Source organism: Galeopterus variegatus, unplaced genomic scaffold (assembly GCF_000696425.1).
Source record: "Galeopterus variegatus unplaced genomic scaffold, G_variegatus-3.0.2 Scaffold306, whole genome shotgun sequence".
NCBI lineage: Eukaryota > Metazoa > Chordata > Mammalia > Dermoptera > Cynocephalidae > Galeopterus > Galeopterus variegatus.
In genome coordinates this window covers 141127-160590 of record NW_007726417.1, presented here as the reverse complement: position 1 = coordinate 160590, position 19464 = coordinate 141127, and the positions used below count along the sequence as shown (strand labels likewise).

At 57.7% G+C, this 19464-nt stretch overlaps 2 protein-coding genes across 3 annotated transcripts in view; one reads left to right on the top strand and one right to left on the bottom strand.

Moving 5' to 3' along the window:
• The first annotated feature begins 1865 nt into the window (after nucleotides 1-1865).
• On the top strand, nucleotides 1866-9182 carry LOC103586111 (ETS domain-containing transcription factor ERF). Its single transcript, XM_008567255.1, is given in 6 exon segments — nucleotides 1866-1950; nucleotides 4040-4066; nucleotides 7342-7576; nucleotides 7913-8108; nucleotides 8203-8320; nucleotides 8734-9182. Coding segments are annotated over 6 exon segments (1110 nt in total).
• A 787-nt stretch (nucleotides 9183-9969) lies between these two features.
• The window catches only part of ARHGEF1 (Rho guanine nucleotide exchange factor (GEF) 1), a 16333-nt gene continuing 6838 nt past the window's right edge, over nucleotides 9970-19464 (bottom strand). Inside the window, exons 12-28 of one of the 2 annotated variants that reach the window (XM_008567226.1) lie at nucleotides 18960-19065; nucleotides 17034-17179; nucleotides 15129-15275; nucleotides 14698-14780; nucleotides 14352-14477; nucleotides 14159-14273; nucleotides 13942-14042; nucleotides 13611-13688; nucleotides 13266-13341; nucleotides 13005-13172; nucleotides 12319-12406; nucleotides 12090-12182; nucleotides 11707-11774; nucleotides 11511-11597; nucleotides 10747-10910; nucleotides 10566-10666; nucleotides 9970-10328 (exon numbers count right to left, since the gene is read on the bottom strand). In XM_008567226.1, coding sequence (XP_008565448.1) covers nucleotides 10583-10666; nucleotides 10747-10910; nucleotides 11511-11597; nucleotides 11707-11774; nucleotides 12090-12182; nucleotides 12319-12406; nucleotides 13005-13172; nucleotides 13266-13341; nucleotides 13611-13688; nucleotides 13942-14042; nucleotides 14159-14273; nucleotides 14352-14477; nucleotides 14698-14780; nucleotides 15129-15275; nucleotides 17034-17179; nucleotides 18960-19065 — 1730 coding nt within the window. In that variant the 3' untranslated portion in view covers nucleotides 9970-10328; nucleotides 10566-10582. Of the gene's footprint in view, nucleotides 10329-10565; nucleotides 10667-10746; nucleotides 10911-11510; nucleotides 11598-11706; nucleotides 11775-12089; nucleotides 12183-12318; nucleotides 12407-13004; nucleotides 13173-13265; nucleotides 13342-13610; nucleotides 13689-13941; nucleotides 14043-14158; nucleotides 14274-14351; nucleotides 14478-14697; nucleotides 14781-15128; nucleotides 15276-17033; nucleotides 17180-18959; nucleotides 19066-19464 lie in introns of those variants that run through there. The other variant, XR_550122.1, reaches the window with a different exon arrangement.

The following is a 19464-nucleotide window of genomic DNA, read 5'->3' as shown; positions in this document are numbered from 1 at the left end:
ACAGAAGCACAGAGACAGAGAGGGACAGAGACAGACAGACAGGCAGAGGCTCCCAGAGACAGAAATAGATGGAAGCAGAGACACTCAGAGATGGAGATGTTTAGAGACAGTGGCAGAGACACGAGCAACAAGACCCTGAGTAAGAGGGACAGATAGAGAGGCAGAGAAGCCCCAGAGGGGCGCTGAGAGAGACAGCAATAGAATGGGTCTGAGACAGGTGCATGTTTCACACACACAGACATGGATGATGGACAGTCAGATGGATGGATGATGGCAGGAACAGCAGGGACCCTAAGGTGGGCTTACCTCTGAGTGCCTACCCCCCCCAACCGAGCCTTGACCTGTGGGCCTGAGTGTATCTTGCATGCCCCTGTGGGGCCACTGTGCAGGCTCCATGCTGTGCCAGTCATGTGTTTCAGACCATGATCTTTGTGTGTGTGTGTGTGTGTGGCTATGTATGTTTGCTGTTTGGCCGTGCCTATCTGTGTTGGTGCCAGCGTGTGCGCCTCTATAGCTCCACGCGTGACTACTGCATGTGCGCGTGCTCGAGGGTCTCTGGTGCTTGTCTGTGTAACGGTGTACTTCTGTGTCACTGGCTTGGCTGTGCTGCAGTGTGTCTGGGTGTGTCTCTGTTTCTGTGTGACATCGTCTCAGTAAGTGATCGTGTGCCTGGGTGCTTGTAGGTCTGTTTCTACCTGTGATTTTTAGCCCTGATGTGTGGTTATCTGTGTATGTTAGTATGTACCTGTCTAGGATTTGTGATTGTGTGTCTTTGTTTCTGTGTGCGATTGGATTGGTGTGTGTCTTGTGTGTGTATCTGTGTAAAATTGTGTGGCTATGTTTCTGTGTGAATATCTGTGACTATGCTAGTGTGTGTGTGGTTGTGTGTGACAGGGTGGTGTGTGTGACTTTGCTGGCATGTGCATCTGTATGATAAGTGTGACTGGTGGCACAGGTGACTGTTGTGTGGGGGTCTATGCAATGTGTGTTGTGTGTGACTGGTGACACGTGTGACTTTACTGCATGTGGGTCTAAGCAATGTGTGTTGTATGTGGCAATGGTGGTGTGTGTGACTTTATTGCATGTAGATCTCTGTGATGTGTGTTGTGTGTGGCAGTGGTGGTGTATGTGACTTTGTTGTGTGTGGGTCTATCTGATGTATGTCGGCGTGTGCATTTGCCTGATGTGTTGCATGGGACGTTGGTGTGTGTGTGCCTGGGCTGGTGTGTGGGTCTGTGTGTTGTGCTTGACGAGAAGAGGAGGGAGGCAGCCCCTCGCCTGCCCAGACCCTCTCCTCTGCTTTGCTCACATGCGCACACACATTTGGTGCCATGGCTGCGGGCGGTGGAGATGGGGGGCGAGGGGGGGGTGGAGGAAGCAAAATAAAATTAAAAATTAAAGCTTGCCCGGAGTCCCCATCCGCACAGAGCCGGCCGGCCAGCGGGGAGGGGCGGGAGTTGCGGCTGCTCCCCTTCTGCAGCTACTGGGGCCGTCTGTCCATCTGTCTGGCCATCCTACCAGGCCCCTGCCCGACCCTGCAGCCCCCGCCCCGCAGGCCCCACTCTCTCCATGGGTCGATCAGCGATCAATGGGGCCAGGAGGGTGCCAGGGGCAGGGTGAGATCAAAGGGGCCCCAAGAGACGGACATTGGGACGGAAACAGAGACGTGGAGTTGGAGACAGGGAAGCAGAGACACAGAGACAGGGAGACAGAGGCAGAGATGAGGAGACAGAGACAGAGAGACACGGAGATGGGGCACGTGGAGGAGATGTGGAGACATGGAAACAGAGACAGGAAGGCAGAGATGTGGAGACACAGAGACGTGGGGACACAGAGACATAAAAGCGATGTGGAGACTCAGGGACATGGGGACACAGAGACAGAGAGAGGTGGAAATAGACCCAGAGACGCGCAGCGGACCCAGACAGGGCAGAAATGGCGGGAGCAGCGGTGAGCGGGGCAGGGAAGCGAACCCAGTGGGAGGAGCTGGGAGGAGCAGGGGTCCAGGTCCCTGTGGGGCCTGACACAGGACAGGGGCTGTGTGCAGAGATGGGAGAAGTGGCAGCAGAGACCAAGAGATGGCAGAGATGTGTATGAGAGATGGTGGGGGGAGCGTGGGAGCAGGGCCCGGAGCGCCGATCCCACGGCTCCTCGTTATAACGTGTCCGGAGGAGGCGGCGGGGAGTTGAAAGCGTCGGGAAGAGAAATCAAAACCAACACGGAAATGAGAGGGGCCAATAGGGGGTGGGGATAGGGGGGAGGAAGGAGGGGGAAACCCAGAGAGGCAGAGAGAGCGGGGAGGTGGGAGAGAGGTGCGGGGAGAGGTGCGGGGAGAGGGGGCGATAGACGCGGGGATGGGACGGGGTGGGGCAGAGAGAGGGGAGGAAAAGGCAGAGACATAGATGGTGGAGAGAGGGAGTGAGAGATGGATAACAGAGATGGCGTGATCGTCAGAGAGAGACTCGATGGACCAACTGGGGAGACAGGGAGAGAGAAACAAAAAGGGGGACAGGGAGACAGACATGGAAAAGAGATGGGATGTGAGACAGAGAAATAGGAAAAGAGACTGAGTGAAGGAGGAAGAGAGACAGAAAGATGCAGAGAGACACCCAGGTGGAGAGGAGATAAGGAAAGAGAGAGGAGAGAGAAATGGAAGAGAGATGGTGGGAGGAGACAGAGAAGGGAGAAGAGAGCAAGTGACGGGAAGAGAGACAGAGATGAAGAGGGAGATATATGGAGAGATGGGGGAGACAGAGAAAGATGGGGAGAGGGAGTGAGAGAAAGAGCCAGAGACGGGACGTGAGAATTGAGGTGGCCTCGGCAGGGCAGGGCGAGCTGGTCCCCAGCAGGGCCTGAGTGCTGGGGGTGTGTGTGGGAGAGACCCTCAACAGACACCCGGCTGGGCAAGGGGTGCGGGGAGGGGTTGGGGAGGAAGACCTGGGTGTCCTGGGTGTCGGGGGGAGACTGGACAAGTCTGAGGGGGCGGGGGGATCTGAAAGTCTCGTCCACTGTTCAAAGGGTGAGGTGGGGTTTATGGGGAACAGTGTCTGTGGGCTGCTGAGGTCTGAGGGGTTTCTGCGGGTGTGTGGGATCTTTGGGGAGCAGTGGTGTCTGAGAGGAACGGGCTTGTTTAAGAGTATCTAATGGGGTTGGGGGTATTAAGGGGGTGTCTAAAGGACAGAGTCTGTGGAAAGTGCTCAGAGAGGTGGGGTCTGTGAGGGTGAGTGGTGGGGGCTGAAGTATCTAAGGGAGGGGTCTCGAGAGCACTGGCAGGATATGTCTAAAGAGGGGTGTCTGAAGCATGCAGTGTCTGTGTGTGTGCGTGTGTGTGTGCGCGTGCGAGTGAGGGGAGTACATGTCTAAGGGTGGAGGTGTCCGAGGGGTGGGGTATGTGAGAGGCAGGGGCTGTCAGAAAGGGGAAAGGTGCTGAGAGAAAGCGGTGAGGAAGAGATAGAGTATCTTAGGGACGTGAGGTATCTGAGGAGAGGGGGTGTCTGAGGGAGTGGGCATCTGAGGGGGGCTGTCTGAGGGGGGAGGCAGATCCAAGTGAGAGGGGTCTTGGAGTGAGCAGCAGGTCTGCGGGAGCACTCCTGCAGGGCGCTGGGGGCAGCCCTGTATGGTGGGTGGCGTGGAGAGCAGGGGCTCGGCCTGCCCCCTCCCAGCCCATCCGGTGTTCAGTTCTGGCCAGCTCTGGGCCAGCCGAGGTGTTCTGAACCACGGATGAGACCGCAGGACTGCACCGGAGCTGGAAGAGCCAGCCCTGGGGGTCAGCTGGGAGGGACGGGGCTGGGGGTGAGTTCCGTAGTGAGATAAATCTGGGGCAGGCGGAGACAGAGAGAGAGAGAAACAGAGGGAGACCCTGAGACACAGGGACAGACCGAGTGGTCAGGCGAGAGACAGGGGGACAGAGAGACAGCAGCAGAGAAGGTGCTGGGGCGTGAGGGCGGGCAGGCGGGCGGTGAGAGCCCGCGAGTGTGAGCGAGTGAGCGAGTGGCGAGTGGCGAGGAGCGGGGAGGGAGGCTGGGAGCGGCGTGGTGAGTGATCAAGGCACCAGAGTAAGGAGGAGGCTGCCGAGAGGAGAGGCTGGGAGGGAAGGAACAGCGGCTCAGGGGCTGAGAAAGGGGCTGAGGACAGATGGGGACAAGGGGACAGAAGGAACGGGCAGGAAAGGATGTGGGGGGAGAGGGTGGCAGGATGTGGGGGTAGGGGACTGGGTGGGCGGGGGAGGCCCTGGGCAGTGCCCCTGCTAGCTGACCTGTGTCTGTCTCTCCTGCTTACCCTGGCCCGTGTGTCTGTCCTGGCCTCTGCAGGGCCAGCTCCGCCATGGACTGTAGCTGCGTCTCCGACCTTCTCTTCGCCCCGCCCGCTCTGCCGGCTCTCTGGACCCCCGGTAACTGGCCTGGACCTCCCCCAGCCCTTCCCCCAAACCTCAGGCCTCCCCAGGGAGCTGCTCCCACTTCTCTGTGTCTCTGTGTGTCTCACTCTTGTCTGTGAGTCAATCTGTATACCCTGGTCTCTGTCAGAGTCCCCTGAATAAAACCCCTCGTGAAAAACTTGGCTAAAAACTTCACAGCCAGATTTCCCTGAAAACTGCCTGCTGGGACATGGGGGTGGGTGAGGAATGGAGGCTGGAGAAGGATGAGGATTGAGGAGGCTGAGGTCCAGGTGTCTCTGCCATGCACATCTCAGCCTGCTCCCACCCAGGACCTGTGGGCAAAGAGCAGGGATGGGGCTGGAAGGGGCACTAGGCCTGCATGGATGGACAGATGGACAGACGGCACTACCCAGGCAGGGCGACATGGAGACATGACCCGGCCAGCCCAAGCCCAGGGAGAAAGAACGGCGTGGTTGGAATTGGATGCTCAAAACTGAGGATGTGGACAGTAAGGTTGACTTGGACATGCATTGGAGCCCAAGTCAGATGCCCCACAGATGGGCAGTGTGTGAGTGTGAGTGTGCGTGTGCGAGAGAGAGAGGGAGAGAGAGACTGAGCCTGTGCCTGGTTATCTGGGGTCTTATCTTAGGCTGTGTCCCTGTGTCACACTTGTTTCTGGAAGAAGGGTTCACACTGGGAGAGCGTGTGTGCACAGCGTCTGCTTGTTTTAGTGTGAGCGCATGTGCATGCTTGTTTTTGCACATCTGAGGCTACCTGAGATGCTACTCTGGGCTGGGTGTGTCATGTTTCTTTGGGACATTGAGCATATCTACACTTTAGGATTGTGTACGGAGGGGATCCCTGACTCGGTGGGGTGAAGAAGCTTTGCCTGTTTCATGTGGGTCTGTTGCACGGTGTGCAGCATTTAGGATGGATGTCTTGGTGCAGTTTGGGCTATGTGGGCGGGTGCGTCCCTGGGCCTCTGTTGGATGCTGTGCCTGGTTTTCAGCTGATGGTCCATGCGTGCTTGTGTGCATATGTGTGTGTGTGTGTGACTGAGTATTGGGGGTTGTCTGTTACAATGTGTGTGTCTGAGGTACTGAAGTTGGGGTCCTTTCTCTAGCCCATGTCTGTGTCTCAGTAGGTACAACACACTTGAGGATGTGCATTTGAGGACATGTGGTGTTTCTGGGTTGGGTCTCCATTGTCATCTTGGGGCTGCGTAGGTGTGTCTGTGATAGTTGCTTCACCAGTAAGACATGTTCTGGGTGTGGGGTGGGCTAGGGCTCCAGTCTTGATTGAGTCCTGTCATCTGAGGTGAGAAAGACCCAAAAGGGAGTTGAGATCAAAATTCTCCCTTTGGGAAAGAAACTAGCTGGCATTCCCCAGCCTTTAGGCAGGGAGGAGTTAGCTCCCACTTTTATACACCAGGCGTCCTGGACAGGACCCTGCTCCTCCTTGCCTCTGAAATTCTAAGAAGCCAGAGAGGGCAAAGACCTGCCCTGTGGCCACACAGCAAGTGGATACAAGGACCCCAGTCCCCCAGCTCAGCGTTGTCCCCCTCCCCAGTCTCCTTCCCTTTTTTGCACTGCTCTCAGCTTTTTATAGACTAATTCTGCCTTCTGTTTTCATGCCTGGGTCTGGGGTCTCTGAGGAGGGGGAAGAGGACAGAGGCTGTGACGTAGGAGTGAGCAGGGAAGCTGGACCCAGGGCCAAGGGCCTTCTAGATGGAAGATGAGATTTAGGGGTGAGTGCCCCCATTTGCACCTAGCTTCTGGGTGCATGCAGACAGTAGGGTCCAAGATTCCCACGTGTGAAATATGATACGGAGTGAGCCATGGGTGTAACAGACTGTTGACAAGTGAGTGCCTGTGTGTGTGGGATTGGGAGGTTGTTCTACTGTCATGGTGTTACTCTGTGTGTGTCTGTCAGGCTGTGTATCTGCGGACCTGAATGCCTTGGTTCACCATCTCCATCACACTATGTGTTATTTGGCCCTTTGGGATCCCGTGTCTCTTGTCATGCAGTGTGTTGTTAGTGGATCCCAGTTCTGAGGGGCCTGAGATGTGTAATTGTGCATGTTGTGATGGGTGTGCAATGCTGGGTTGCTGAGATAATGTGACCTTGTGTCTCAGGCAGTCTGTGTCTAGTGAGTTTGCCTTGGTGACCCCAGCAGGAGTGTGGCACTCTGGTGTGTCTGTGTCCCACAGTGTAGCTGGGTGTCTCTGGTGGGTGAGCAGATATTTATGTGATATGTTGTTTGCCGTGAGCATCCATGGAAGCGTGTGCACACATGTGCATGTACACCTCCCCCATTCTGGGCTGCTCTTGAATGATAGACGTGAGCATGGAGAGGCGACATGGGGATGTAAAAGGTATAAATACATAGGTTCAGAGAGACAGATGTGCACACAGACCCAGCCTGGATGTGCCTGGGTGGGGTCAGTGGGGGGAGCGGGGGGCTTTGGGAATGGGGAGAGATGGAGCAGGGGACAAGGGATGGGGAAGAGAGAAGGCAGCAAGAGCCAGGAGCATTTCAGGAGAGACCAGAGACCTCCTGGGGCATGCTGGGGGCAGCAAGGAGAAGGGGCTGAGGAAGTGGGTAAACTTCCCTTCCAGTTCCTTCCCAGTTATGGGTACAGGAAACTGGTCCCTTCCATGCTCCACCCATGGGATATTGGATCTGTGGGAGTTGTGCCAAGGTAGGGGACCAGGCTGGAGGACCAACCCAGGGTCCCTGGATGATTAGGTTCTCTCCCACTATTTGACAACTTGGGGACTAGACACCGGGTTGGGGGGGGATATGGAGAGTGGGAACCAGGTCCCTAAAGATGCCTGAGGCTGGATGGCTATTCCTCAGATCTGGAGTCAGGGGAGGACTGGATGCCTCCCAGTTTCCTGAGTCCAGCAGGACCCAGAGCCCCAAATGTCCTGATTCAAGGCCACTCCCTGCCTTCCGTTCCCAGGGTTTGCCTTCCCGGATTGGGCCTACAAGCCGGAGTCATCCCCTGGCTCGAGGCAGATCCAGCTGTGGCACTTTATCCTGGAGCTGCTGCAGAAGGAGGAGTACCAGGGTGTCATCGCCTGGCAGGGGGACTACGGGGAATTCGTCATCAAGGACCCAGATGAGGTGGCCCGGCTCTGGGGCATCCGCAAGTGCAAGCCCCACATGAATTATGACAAGCTGAGCCGGGCCCTACGGTGAGGAGGGGCTGGGGGACTGGACTCCCACCTCTTCCCCTTCTCCCCTCACTGTCTCTCTGGCCTCCTGCCCTGGGGGCTTTCCCTCCATGTACTCGGGCAGAGCCCCATTGGTTCCCAAAGTGCAGGGCTCTGCACCCACGCTGTGCAAGACCCCAGATCCCATCTCACTCCGTTCTTGCCCTGTGACCTTGGTTAGGGGACTTCTGTGAGCCTCACTTTCCCCAATTGCTGTGCTCTGTGCCTGTGTCAAGAAACCCAAGACCCCGCCCAGGGCTCTTCCTTTGCCTCCTGAGGTGTCCCTCCCCAGCACCCTCACTCTTCCTCTCCCCATAGTTACTACTACAACAAGCGGATTCTCCACAAGACCAAAGGGAAGAGGTTCACCTACAAGTTCAACTTCAGCAAAGTCGTGCTTGTCAACTACCCACTGCTGGACGTGGCGGCAGCTGCCACTGGCTCCCCACTCTTGCTGACCCCCAGTCCCTTTGGGGGGACCCCTGGGCCAGATGCTCCTCCCCTCACCCCTGAGGTGAGTTTGGATGCTGGGGTTCCTGAGCCATGACCCTCCCTGGGAAGGAGGCAGGCAGTCTGAGCAGGGCTGCCTCCTTTACCTCCCTCCCCAGACCCTGCAGACCCTATTCTCTGCCCCACGCCTGGGAGAGCCAGGGGCCCGGACGCCCCTGTTCACCCCTGAGACAGACAAACTGCGCCTGGACAGCCCTTTCTCATTCCTGGGCTCTGGTAAGAGCCTGGGGGTCCCAGGAGTGCAAGGGGTAGGGAAGATGCTGCATGTGTTTGAGGGAAGAAGACAGGATGGAAGGAGGCCCAGGGTGAGGGTGAGAGAGACAGAAAGAGAGAGAGAGAGAGAGAGAGAGAGAGAGAGTGTGTTTGTGTAGAAGCATGCAAGGTGCGGGAGGAGGCAAACAGGCTGGGAGAAGGGCTTTCAGAATGCTCAAGGAATGGGGAGATAAGTGGGGGATGGGAAGATGGAGTTGGGGGGAAGCCATGTGAAGATGAGAGATGCCATGTGGGAAGGACAATGGGGAGGATGGGGTAGAACATGGCAGGGAGGCAGGAACACCCTTTCCTGATCCCCATAGCAGGGCCCCCATGGTGGAGTGGCCCACCCTGACCGTCCTCCTATAATCCCCCAGGTGCCACCGGCTATTCCAAGCCCCCTGGCCTGCTGGGTCCTTATGGCCGCACCTTCCCTGAGTACCCATGGAACTTTAACCCATACCTCACAGGTCCCTTCCCTAAACTGCCCCCTTCTCTGTACCCCCCACACTTCTACCCCAACCCTCTGGCCAGTTCCCTGGGTCACCTGCCCTCAGCAGGGGCAGGGGGAGGCCCCACAGCTGCGCCCCTGCTGCCTGCGACAGCAGAGAGCCTAGGCCCTGAGCGTCCTGTGGGCCTGGCAGCAGCTCCTCGTCTAGCGCTGCCAGGGGCTGGGGGCCCAGAGGTGGCGCTGGGTGGGAAGGAGGACAGTGACTCGGAGCTGGAGATTACTGATGTCAGTGGCTGTAGCTCTGACAGTGACGGTGACGAGGGCCTCCCAGTGCCCCCCAAGGCCAAGGCAGGAAAAGGGGGCACTGGCAGTTGAATCAGCATGGGGTGATGGGTTCTGCCAAGGTGGGGACCAGGGCAGTGGCCATGCAGCCTCTTCTGTCATCTGCCCTCAAGGCCCTGCCCAAGACCCAGGACCAGCCCTTGGAACCCTCCCAAGGCCAGCATGTTGCTGCTTTGGTCTCCTTCCCCAACCCCAGAGTGGGGGTCACACCTTCCCCTTCACAGAGAGGGGAAGGAAAGTGATAGCCTCCAGCCTCCTCCCCAGGCTCCAGTTTGAGGGGGGTCCCCGCCTGGCCCCACTCCCAAAGTGCAATACAATGCCCAGCCTCCTCTGCCCACCCCTGTGCTGTGACCTGTGTGTTTGTGCAGCTGTGTCTCCCACCCCCCTGTGCTGGCCCCAGTCCTGACACCCTCCCATAGGCCCCCCTGGGGACAGGGAGCTCAGAGCAATAATCCCGCCCCCAGCCCCCACCCAGGAGGGCCCCCTTCCCACCACTCCCCATTACCCCCACAGCCACCTCTAGAATTTAATACAAAAATAAAAGAACAGAGAATGAGGTGTGGGGTGCCCAGTGTTGACTTAGGGGTTCGGGGGTGTACGCTGGGAGGGAGGGGTTGGGGGAGACTTCATACCCAATGGGTATGTGGGTGTGCGGGGATGCCTGGGGAGTAATTGTTAAAACAAAGGAATGAATGAATGAAAAATCAGAGAAGGTAAGAGGCACTAAGGCGACTTGCTGGGACAGATCCTGGAAGTTGACGCCAGTCAGTCAGGAAGGGTCCCAGACCCCAGGCCTACCCCACCCTCACAAACACAGACCTTTCCTTAGATAATATATATTAAAAAATAAACCTCCAATTCAGGGTATAAAAACAGAGCAAAGGCACTTGGGGATGGGGGATGGAGGGGTGGCCCCCACAGGCAATACTAAGATAGCCTGGGAAGTGGGGGTTACTGTGGTGCCCCCCGGAATGAAGCCCTGAGTCCCCCAAGCAGAACGCAGGAGGGAGAGACGGCCAAGGCCAACAGGGGAGGCAGGAACCCTGGCTGGGCTCCTAGGTGTGGCCCGGGCATCCGGACTCCCTCTCCTGGGCCCTTGGGGGTTGAGATGCTGCTGCAGCTGTGTGGCTGGGGGGTGGCCCCTCATGTTCTCACCTCTGTTCCTCTCCTGGCGAAGGCCTGGGGGATGTGGGAGAAGAAGGAAATGGAGAGATGGGGAGAGAAAGGGAAAGTGGGAGTGACCAAGAGAGCACAAAAGAGGCAGAGACACAGGTGTCAGGAAGTGAAGCAGGGACATTCAGAAAAGACAAATACAGGAGAGAAACAGGGAGATGGATGTAGGGACAGGAGCACCTCAGGTGCCCACTCTGGCCCCTCCTCTCAGGCCAGTGCCCGGCCCCAGGGTCCCCCACTCACCTGCCTGGGTAGGGACCTCATGTGCAGCCAGGCTGGGGGACAGGGTTCCCCCCAAGCTGAGAAAGGAGGGATCGCAGGCGGCAAAATTCCTCCTCCAACTCCTGGTAGGGCGTCATCGATGAGAGGGGTCCCCTCCTTCCCCAGCCCACTCACGGTCCCCCCCGCCCCCACCAGCCACCACCTCCAGCTGCTTTATGGTCTCCTCCAAGCTGAGCAGGTTCTCCTGGATTTCCTGGGTCTGTGCTGAGCTCAGCGGGCCGCCCCCTGGGACCCTATCCTGGTGGTGGGGAGGCCCCGCCCCACTGTCTTCCTCCGCAGGAAACAGGAGCTGCTTCAGGGACAGCACTGGCCAGGGGCAAGGGGGGTGGAGTCAGGAGAAGCTGGGGGATTGGGCTGGAATTGGGGATGGGGGATTCGGCAGGGACTGGCAGGGGCAAGGAGAGGGCAGGGGCCTGCCGAGTGGAGGTGACGGCGGTCCCAGGCAAGCCTGAGCAGGTGAGGTTGGGATATTCAAAGTAGGGACGAGAGGGCCAGCCGGTGGCTCACTCGGGAGAGTGTGGTGCTGATAACACCAAGGCCACGGGTTCAGATCCTATATAGGGATGGCCGGTTCGCTCACTGGCTGGGCGTGGTGCTGACAACACCAAGCCAAGGGTCGAGATCCCCTTACCGGTCATCTTAAAAAAAAAAACAAAAAAACAAAGTAGGGACGAGGAGGTGGGAGGGCACTGAAGATGGAGATGCATCCAGGGAGGAGTTGAATTTAGGATCAAGGTAGGGATGGAAGCCGCCGGAGGCAGAGGGACTTGGGGCCACCCAGGACGTTTGTGCAGGCTGGGTGCTTTTGTTTTCTGGCAGCTGGGCATAAAGAAATGTGAAAGGGGAAGACTTTTTCTACTTTGAACAGAGGCACTGTTTGGCCTGAAGGGGGCAGGGCTGAGCTACCTTTCTGAAGGGCCTTGGCAGCCAGCTGGCCCTCAGGGCCTGGTTTGCAGAAGGGTAGGAGGTCACTGAAGATTCTCTCAGCCCGGGCTAGGTAGGGAACAGGGAGGGTGGTTAGATCCTGCTGGGCTTCCTGTGGACGCCTCCTATCACCTGTGACACCCCACCCAGTCCCCAGCCGGTGTCCCTCTGGTCTCACCATCAGCCGGAGGCATCTCTCGGCCGCTGTTGCCGTTCTCAGAGCTGCTGAGCAGGGGTTCTCGGGTGCTAAGGGGAGGAAGTGCTAGGTAACCACACACCCTTGGCCCCAGGGGGTGGCAGGGACAGGGGCACAGAGAGCTGGAGATGGGGAGGCAGGGAGGTCTAGGGACAGAAACAGAGGTCAAGGCCAGGAGACAGGGAGACAGAGAGGCCTGGAGATGGGGGACAGGCGGGGCTGTGGTGGGGTCGGCACATACATACACATGCATGCACACATGTACATGGAGACAAGGATGGGGCTTGGGTTCTGGGGATGTGCAGGAAAGTTGGCTCCGCCCCCCAACTCCTTGGACCTCCAGCTCCCTCTCTGACTCCCCTCACCTGCTAGGGCTGGGCCGGCTGGGCTTATTAGGGCGGGAGGCAGGGGCAGGGACCTTCAGGGATCCAGCAGTCTCGGTGATAAGGGCACACCAGCTGGGGAGACAGGCCAAGCCCCTGGGCAGTCAGAGCCCCAGACTCTGCACCAGGGCCTTCCACCCCCACATTGTCCCAGGAGACCCACGGGCCTGGGCTTCCTCTACCCATGCTTGGAACCCAGACCCTCCCTCACTTCTTCCGCTCCGACACAGTCTGCGCCACCAGCTCGTATATCTGAGCCTCCTGGTCCCAGGTAAAAATGACGTAGAAGGCTTTGTGATCTGCAGGGGGAGGGGGAGATGGGGCTCAGAGCCAGCATACCCCCAATATGTGCCCCTCACTGAGCACAGGCTAAAGGCTGGGGGTGCCCCACCATATGGTGGTACCCAAATAGCTCTCAGGATTCAATTCACTCCTCACTGTCCTGCTAATATCCAGGGTCCTGCATACCCTCCTTGTGAGTCCTCCCTCCCTCACATCCTCTTATCAAGTCAGGAAACAAGTCCCTTGGCTGGCTCTACCTACAGAAATCCTCCAGTCACTCCCGCCACGGAGACACTTCCATTGTCGGTGGCCCTGGTGCAACTTCTTGGCTTCTGCCCCTGCTCCCTAGTTCCCAAGCAGCAGCCAGGGTGTCTTTTCAAAATACTGATCAGAGCCGGGCACTGCTCTGTGCAAACACCAGGGGTAGTTTCCCATCTCACTTAATAAAACCCACTACCCAGCCTGGCCCAACCGTGTCCACTTCTGCCTAGGCCAGCCAAGCCATCCCCTTCTCGCCCTCTGCAGTGGCCTTCCTTTCCCCAGAATGTGCTCTCTCTAGCTCTCTAGTGGGTTCTGCTCCCACCTGCCTGCCCTTGGCCACACAACTGCACTCACCAGTGGCCACCTCGCGGGTCATGGCGGAGGTGAGCCGCAGCACAGGCCGCAGCATGGTCTTGCCATCGGGTGTGGGCGTCAGCGTCCGGCTGTGTGACTTGAGTAGCAGCCGCTCATCCTGGCGCTGGAGCAGCAGTAGCAGGTCGTCCAGCAGCAGCACATGGACCTCTGAGGGGGGTGAGGCCATGGCAGGTGCTCAGCTCCCTTCCTGCCCTGCAGCCCCAGCTCACTGCCACCTGCTGCTGCCACTCTGGAACTCACCCACAGCCTTGTCCTTTGTCACCCGCCACGTTAGCGGGCCCTCATGGACCAACTTCTTCTTGGTGATGTCCAGGTTCTGGGGGCAGGATGGAGTAATGGTTGGTGCAGCCAAGAGGAGGGGAGGGCAGTGGGTGGGGATGGCCATGGGGCTGGGGATACCAGTCAGGGGTTGCAATGCCCTGGCTAGGAACAAGGTGGGGGGTAAGAGTTTTCACTCCCTGGGTGCACTGTCAGATGCACAGGGTGGGCTGTGGGCTCGATCAGAGAGTCCCCCAGTGGCAGGGCCAGGACAGGCTCAGGGTAGGGAAAGGCAGGGGAGGTCCGGGCAAGGCAGGCAGGGACCACCTTGAACTCGCTCAGCATGGGGTCGCTGCTCTGCCGCAGGTGAGACAAGTCCAGGCGCCGCTGATAATCCTTGAGCCGCTGAAGGAGTGGAGGGTATGTTATGGGGACAAGCCAAGTACCCTACTGGGGATGACCCACAGTGACCCCACGGGAGACAACTCCAGGGTCAGACCTGACCTCCAATGACCCTGGGAGGGAGTAGCTGAGGGTTGGGTCATCCCTTGGACACACAATGACCCTGAGAGGGACAAGCCAAAGGCCAGGCCTGACCTCTGGACAAGCTGAGGCGGGCCTGACCCCTGTACACACACTGCCTCCTGCCCTGGCTCACCAGCAGGTCCTCCATGTCCCGCACTGCTTGGTTCACGTGGTGCAGAATTTCCCGGCAGCACTCGGCTGCTAGCTCCACTTTCTCTCGTTCTGCGGGCTCTTCTGAGGGCAAGAGAGAGAACAGCTTCTGTGAACACCACCCTAGAAGCTCCTGGTTCAGCAGCCAAGGTTTGAGGAAGGAAAGCTGAGGCACCGAGGAGTGGCTGGGCTTTGGGTACCTGTGTTCTGCCCGATGCTCTGCAGGAGCAGGGGGTACTTCGTTAGACGCTGCATCTCCGTGGGGATCATGTCTTTCAGCTGCAGGCGGCGGCACCGCGGCCGGCTCTCAGCATCCTGAGGGGAAAGCAGTGCACAGGTGGCCCCTCAGCCCCTCCTCCCCTGGGACCCTGGGGTCCACACCCCCTGCCTCACCTGTACAAAGGCACAGAATCGAGGTTCCTTGCGCTGTTTTGCTTTGAGCTGCTCCAAGGCAAATGACTGGCGGCTGCAGAAGCGGGAGGAGATTTTCTGGAACCAGGAGCCCTCGGCACCATCAAACTACAGCAAGATTAGGGCCAGGGAAGGAGTCTCAGGTGATACTGGCAAGGACAGGGTCTCACATGGGGATAAAAGCCTAACATAGGAGGACAGGCCTGGGGGCTCAGACCCCTGGGATTTGAGCAGGTGTGGTTTGAGACCTGGTTCCCTGGGGGCCAATATTACAGATCTGTGACTGGGAGGAGCGGTTGGGGGGCTGGGCTGGGCTGGGCACCCTCACCCGGGCCAGCAGCACGTCTCCGATTTCCTCAATGAGGTAGCCACTTTCCTGTCTCCGCTTCATCAGGCGATCGAGGAACAGGGCTGTGGGGAGCAGTGAGGAAAGGCGGTGCTCCTTCAGGGCCCGGCAGATTGTATGTAGTATCTGGTCAGGAGCTGGTGGGGGGTCGGGCTGCAGGTGTGTCTGTGTCTGATCCTTGGGGCCAGTGAGTCTGTCCCCCACCTTACCATGTGCTTAGTGTGCCTGCCTGCCCTGGAATGTGACTCTGGGGGTCCAGGGCAGGTTGTCCCCAGTGCTGGAACAGAGGCTGCCCATGGCAGGTGCTCAAGGAGAATGTGCTGAGCTCTAGATCTGCCCCTGCTGAGGCATCGGAGGAGGGGGACGGGGGAGATGTGGAGAGGCGCACAGAGGGGCTGCGGCCCTGCACTCACAATGCACCTCGATGAGCTCGTCCAGGCTGGGGAAGATGTTCTGCAGCTCCTCCAGTGGGAAGAAGCCCCCATCTGCCATGGGCTGGTAGAAGAGGTCATGTAGCACCCGCAGCATGCGCACGTGGGCTGCCTCTGTCACCAGAAGCTCTGCGGGCCACCAAAGCAGGAAGCATGCAAACTATGGGGGGGACCTCAGAGGCAGGATGGGGGAAGGAGGAGAAGGAAGGGACGGAGCCAGAATGGGTGATGAACGCTGCCTAGAAATTGACATGGTGGGGAGGAGGGGAGATATTCTCTGTCTGGAGTCATTTATCCCCTTAAATAGCCATCGAGGATTCCTAGACCCACTACCTTTCTCTTTTTGTCCTGGCAGCTAGCTGAGGTAACCAGTGGTCCAAGTTTGCCTGTCATGGGATTTTCAGTGATTACACTGGGAAAGTCCTGGGCAAAGCAGGATGAGTTGGTTGCCCCACTGCCAGCAACCCGCAGCCTTGGTTTCTGGTACAATGATTCCCTCCACACACAGGCTGATAGCTTCAGATCCATACTCCACCTTGTTCCCCTGCCCCTAGGGTGCACGTATGAGCTCCAGCGGCACCAGATATTCCCTGAGACTAAATTCACGACTGTGTATGTTGGGCATATTTTTCTGGTGAGAGAAATTGCTGCTATGTTGTCCACTATGGCAGCCACTAGCCACATACACATTCACATTTTAATTAAAAAAAAAAAATTCTGTTCCCAGTTGTATCCACTGCATTTCAGGTGCTTAACAGCCATATCTAGCTGGTTACCGTGTTGGACAGTGCAGATAAAGCACATTTCCATCATTCGAGAAAGTTCTACCAGATAGCACCACTTGTATTTTTACTATTTCTTTCTTTTTTTTTTAAAAGATGACCGGTAAGGGGATCTTAACCCTTGACTTGGTGTTGTCATCACCACGCTCAGCCAGTGAGCGAACCGGCCATCCCTATATAGGATCCGAACCCGGGGCCTTGGTGTTATCAGCACCACACTCTCCCGAGTGAGCCACGGGCCGGCCCTTTACTATTTCCTTAGAAGGATTTGTGACTCAAAAAGTATTCACCTACTGCCCTAAACATTCTGAATGAGTACCTTTCTTACTACTGATATTTTTTTTGGTTTTGTTTTGTGGCTGGCCAGTAAGGGAATCCAAACCCGTGACCTTGGTGTTATAAGGCCACGTTCTAACCAACTGAGCTAACCGGCCAGCCCTTTTCTTACTATTAAGATACCAGTAAATAAACTTTCATACAAGCTCCCAAAAGTTTTCTACTTTTGCCACCATTCTTTCCCGACACACAATTAGAAAGTACAGAAAAAGAAATGATGAAAATAATACACCCATCATCTCTCCTCTCAGAAGCAAGCACTTCAATATTAATCAATATATTGATCATTTTCCCAAGCTCTTCCCTGTGGGAATCTTTTTTCTCTAAGCGATTAAGACCATACTAATAACAGTCCCACTAAAATGCTCTTCCTGTGCCCAACACTGTGCTAAACACTTCACATGAATCACCTCACCTTCAGGACAATCTTTTGAGGTAGGAATTATTAGTCCCCATGTTTCACAAATGAGGAAACGAAGGCTGACATGAGAAATGCAATTTTATGTACCATTTCTGGCTCTTAACATCAGCATTGTCTGCACTACTAAAAATCCTTTGCGAATGTCACTTTGACAGCTGCATTCATGTTCTATCTACTGGCTGTTCCACAATTTACGTAACAACTTGTCCCCTGTTAGAAACGAGTTGTCTTCTAGTTCTCCCTGTGGCAAATAGGGACCAAGATGGACACCTCCCTGCATCTGTCTCTGCCTTTGCCAAAACTGGATTTTGCCCTTGGCCACAGTAGGGTGGACAGGGTGGCACTCACCACTGATGACCTCCTGCCGCTTCACCTGGTTCTTGGGCAGGCTGTGCAGGGTTTCTGGGGGGACTAGTTCCCGCCAGCCGGGAGGCTCTTCTGGTTCCAGCTCCAGTACCGACCGCCCCTGCTCCCCCTCATCTCCAGGCTCAGGGCTGTGGACAGATGCCTTGTTAGGGCCCCAGCTTGGGGCACCCCAGGAAGGAGCCTTCGACTCCTTAGTGTCCAGCTCCTCTCAGTGTCCTGGGCATTCAATGCCCCCAGGGTGGCCCATGCTTCATTCCCCAAATTTCTAGAAAGAAGTGTCCCACCCCCTTTTCCTCCAAGGCCCATGACTGCAGTTGGCCCTTCATGACCTCAGCATCCAATGCCCATTTCTCTGTGACTCTGGCAACAACCCCCCTCCCTGATTCTCCAGGCTGCCTCAGTGGATGGGGGCGGGGGGGGGAGTGACGTACGTGGCTCGTCGGGCAGGGCCAAGCACGGCCGTGGCGGAGCTGGGGTCCATGTCCACGTCGCTCCGGGAGCGGCCCCCACCCCGGCCCTTAGCCCCGAGGCTGCCCCGGGAAGGCCGGCGGCGGTCACTCACCCGCAGGCTCTCCGAGCGCCCCAGACGCCCCGATAGCCTGGACCCCGAGGCCAAGGACAGAGTCAGGCAGAGGCCGGGACAGAGATAAGGAGAGACCAAGACAAGGACAGAGATGAGGAGAGACTAGGACAGGGACAGAGATGGGGAGAGTCCAGGACAGCGACAGGGGAGACCAGGACAGGGACAAGGGAGTACAGGACAGGGATGGGGAGACCAGGACAGAGATGGGCAGTGACCAGGACAGGGACAGGGGAGACCAGGACAGAGATCAAACATGCAACAGAAGAGAGGAGAGAGTCAGAAGTAGTGGGATTTTAGGGGTGCTGGGGTGGGTAGGTGGGGGGGTGTGCAGGAGGAATACTGAAGTTCGGTCAGGGAAGGGGATGGGAACCAAGTGTGGCACAAAGGACTGACCCCCTCCCTTCCCTGAGGCAGAGGGATGGGGACAGAGGCAGGGGAAGAAGGATTTTGATACTTAGCTCTTCAACTGGGAGGGTGATGTCCCTATCCACCCCTCACAGGGGGTGAAGGGGAGGGGGTGGTCATGGGGAGAGGGGAGGGGCTGGGAGAAATGGGGGAGGGGCTAGCCCTCCCCCACCCAGGGCCCAGGCACCCACCTCTTCCACCTTCTGGGGAGAGAGGGGCACAGGGTCAGAGGTGGACCCAGATGGAACCCAAGCCACCTCCCCACACCCGCCAAAGGGTCCCCAAAGCAGCAGCACAAGGACAGGCAGGGGGCAGAACCTGCCCCCCAACTGGGAGGGGGACAGGGCCCCCGGGGCACGGAGCACAGAGGGGTGGGGGATTGAGGGCCAGGGCACCAGGAGGCAGGAGCAAGGCGGCAGGGCTGGGGCTCAAAAGAGAAGGGGAAGGAAGGGGGAAGATGAAAGGCCAGGAGGAGCTGAGGGGCATGAAGAGCAGGGAAAGAGGAGGAGGGAGGAGAAGGGGAAGAAAACCAGGCCACAGAGAGAAGGAGGATGAGGGGAAATGAAGGAGGATAAGAGGAGAGAAAGGGAGGAAGGAAGGAGAAGAGGAAAATCAGTGAGGAAGGAAGCAGCAGAGGAAAGAGGGAGAAAGAGGGAGGAAGAAGGATGGGGGAGGAGACGAGGAAGAAAGGGGACAATGCGGAAATGGGAAGGAGGAAAAAAGGAGGCAAAGGAGAAGGGAGACCTGAAGGAAAGCAGAAGAGAGAGAGAAGAGGGAAGAAAGAGGAGCAAGGCAGAGTGGAGATGGCTCGGGCACAGGCAGGTGCAGATGGCAGCAGCGACCCCGACACACACCATCCCCAGCCCCAAATAAACCTGTCCCTGCCCTGCCCAGCCCCTCCTGCACCCCGGCCTGGGCACCTCTCTGTTTCAGGACCCTCGTCGGTGCTCTCTGGGGGTGCTGGGGGCTCCAGGCTAGTCAGGCCCTGCAGGGGTGGGTCCCCCAGCTCCAGTGGGGCGTCAAAACCTGTGGGGATGGAGAGAGGGGGACGAGGCTGGCTGGAAGGCCCCTGTGGTGGCAAGACCAACACTCTGGGGGCCTCAGCTTCCTTTGCTGTGAAATGGAGTGGGGTGGGGGGGGAGGCGGCACTAAAGCTATCCAGTGCCTGGCAGACTCCAAGTGGCTGCTCTATACTTCAGTGGAGGACAGACAGACATTAAAACCTCTGACAACACGGCTGTAGGCAGCTAGGGGCCAGGTGGGTGGAGAAGCCACACAAGGTCTTGTGGGAAGAGGATACACCCCATTTAGAGATGAGGAAGTTGAGGCTCAGAGAGGTGAGTGGCGGGCCGGCCCGGTGGGGTTCGGATCCCACATGCAGACCGGTTCCCGCTCACTGGCTGAGCGAGGCGCGGGGGCAACACC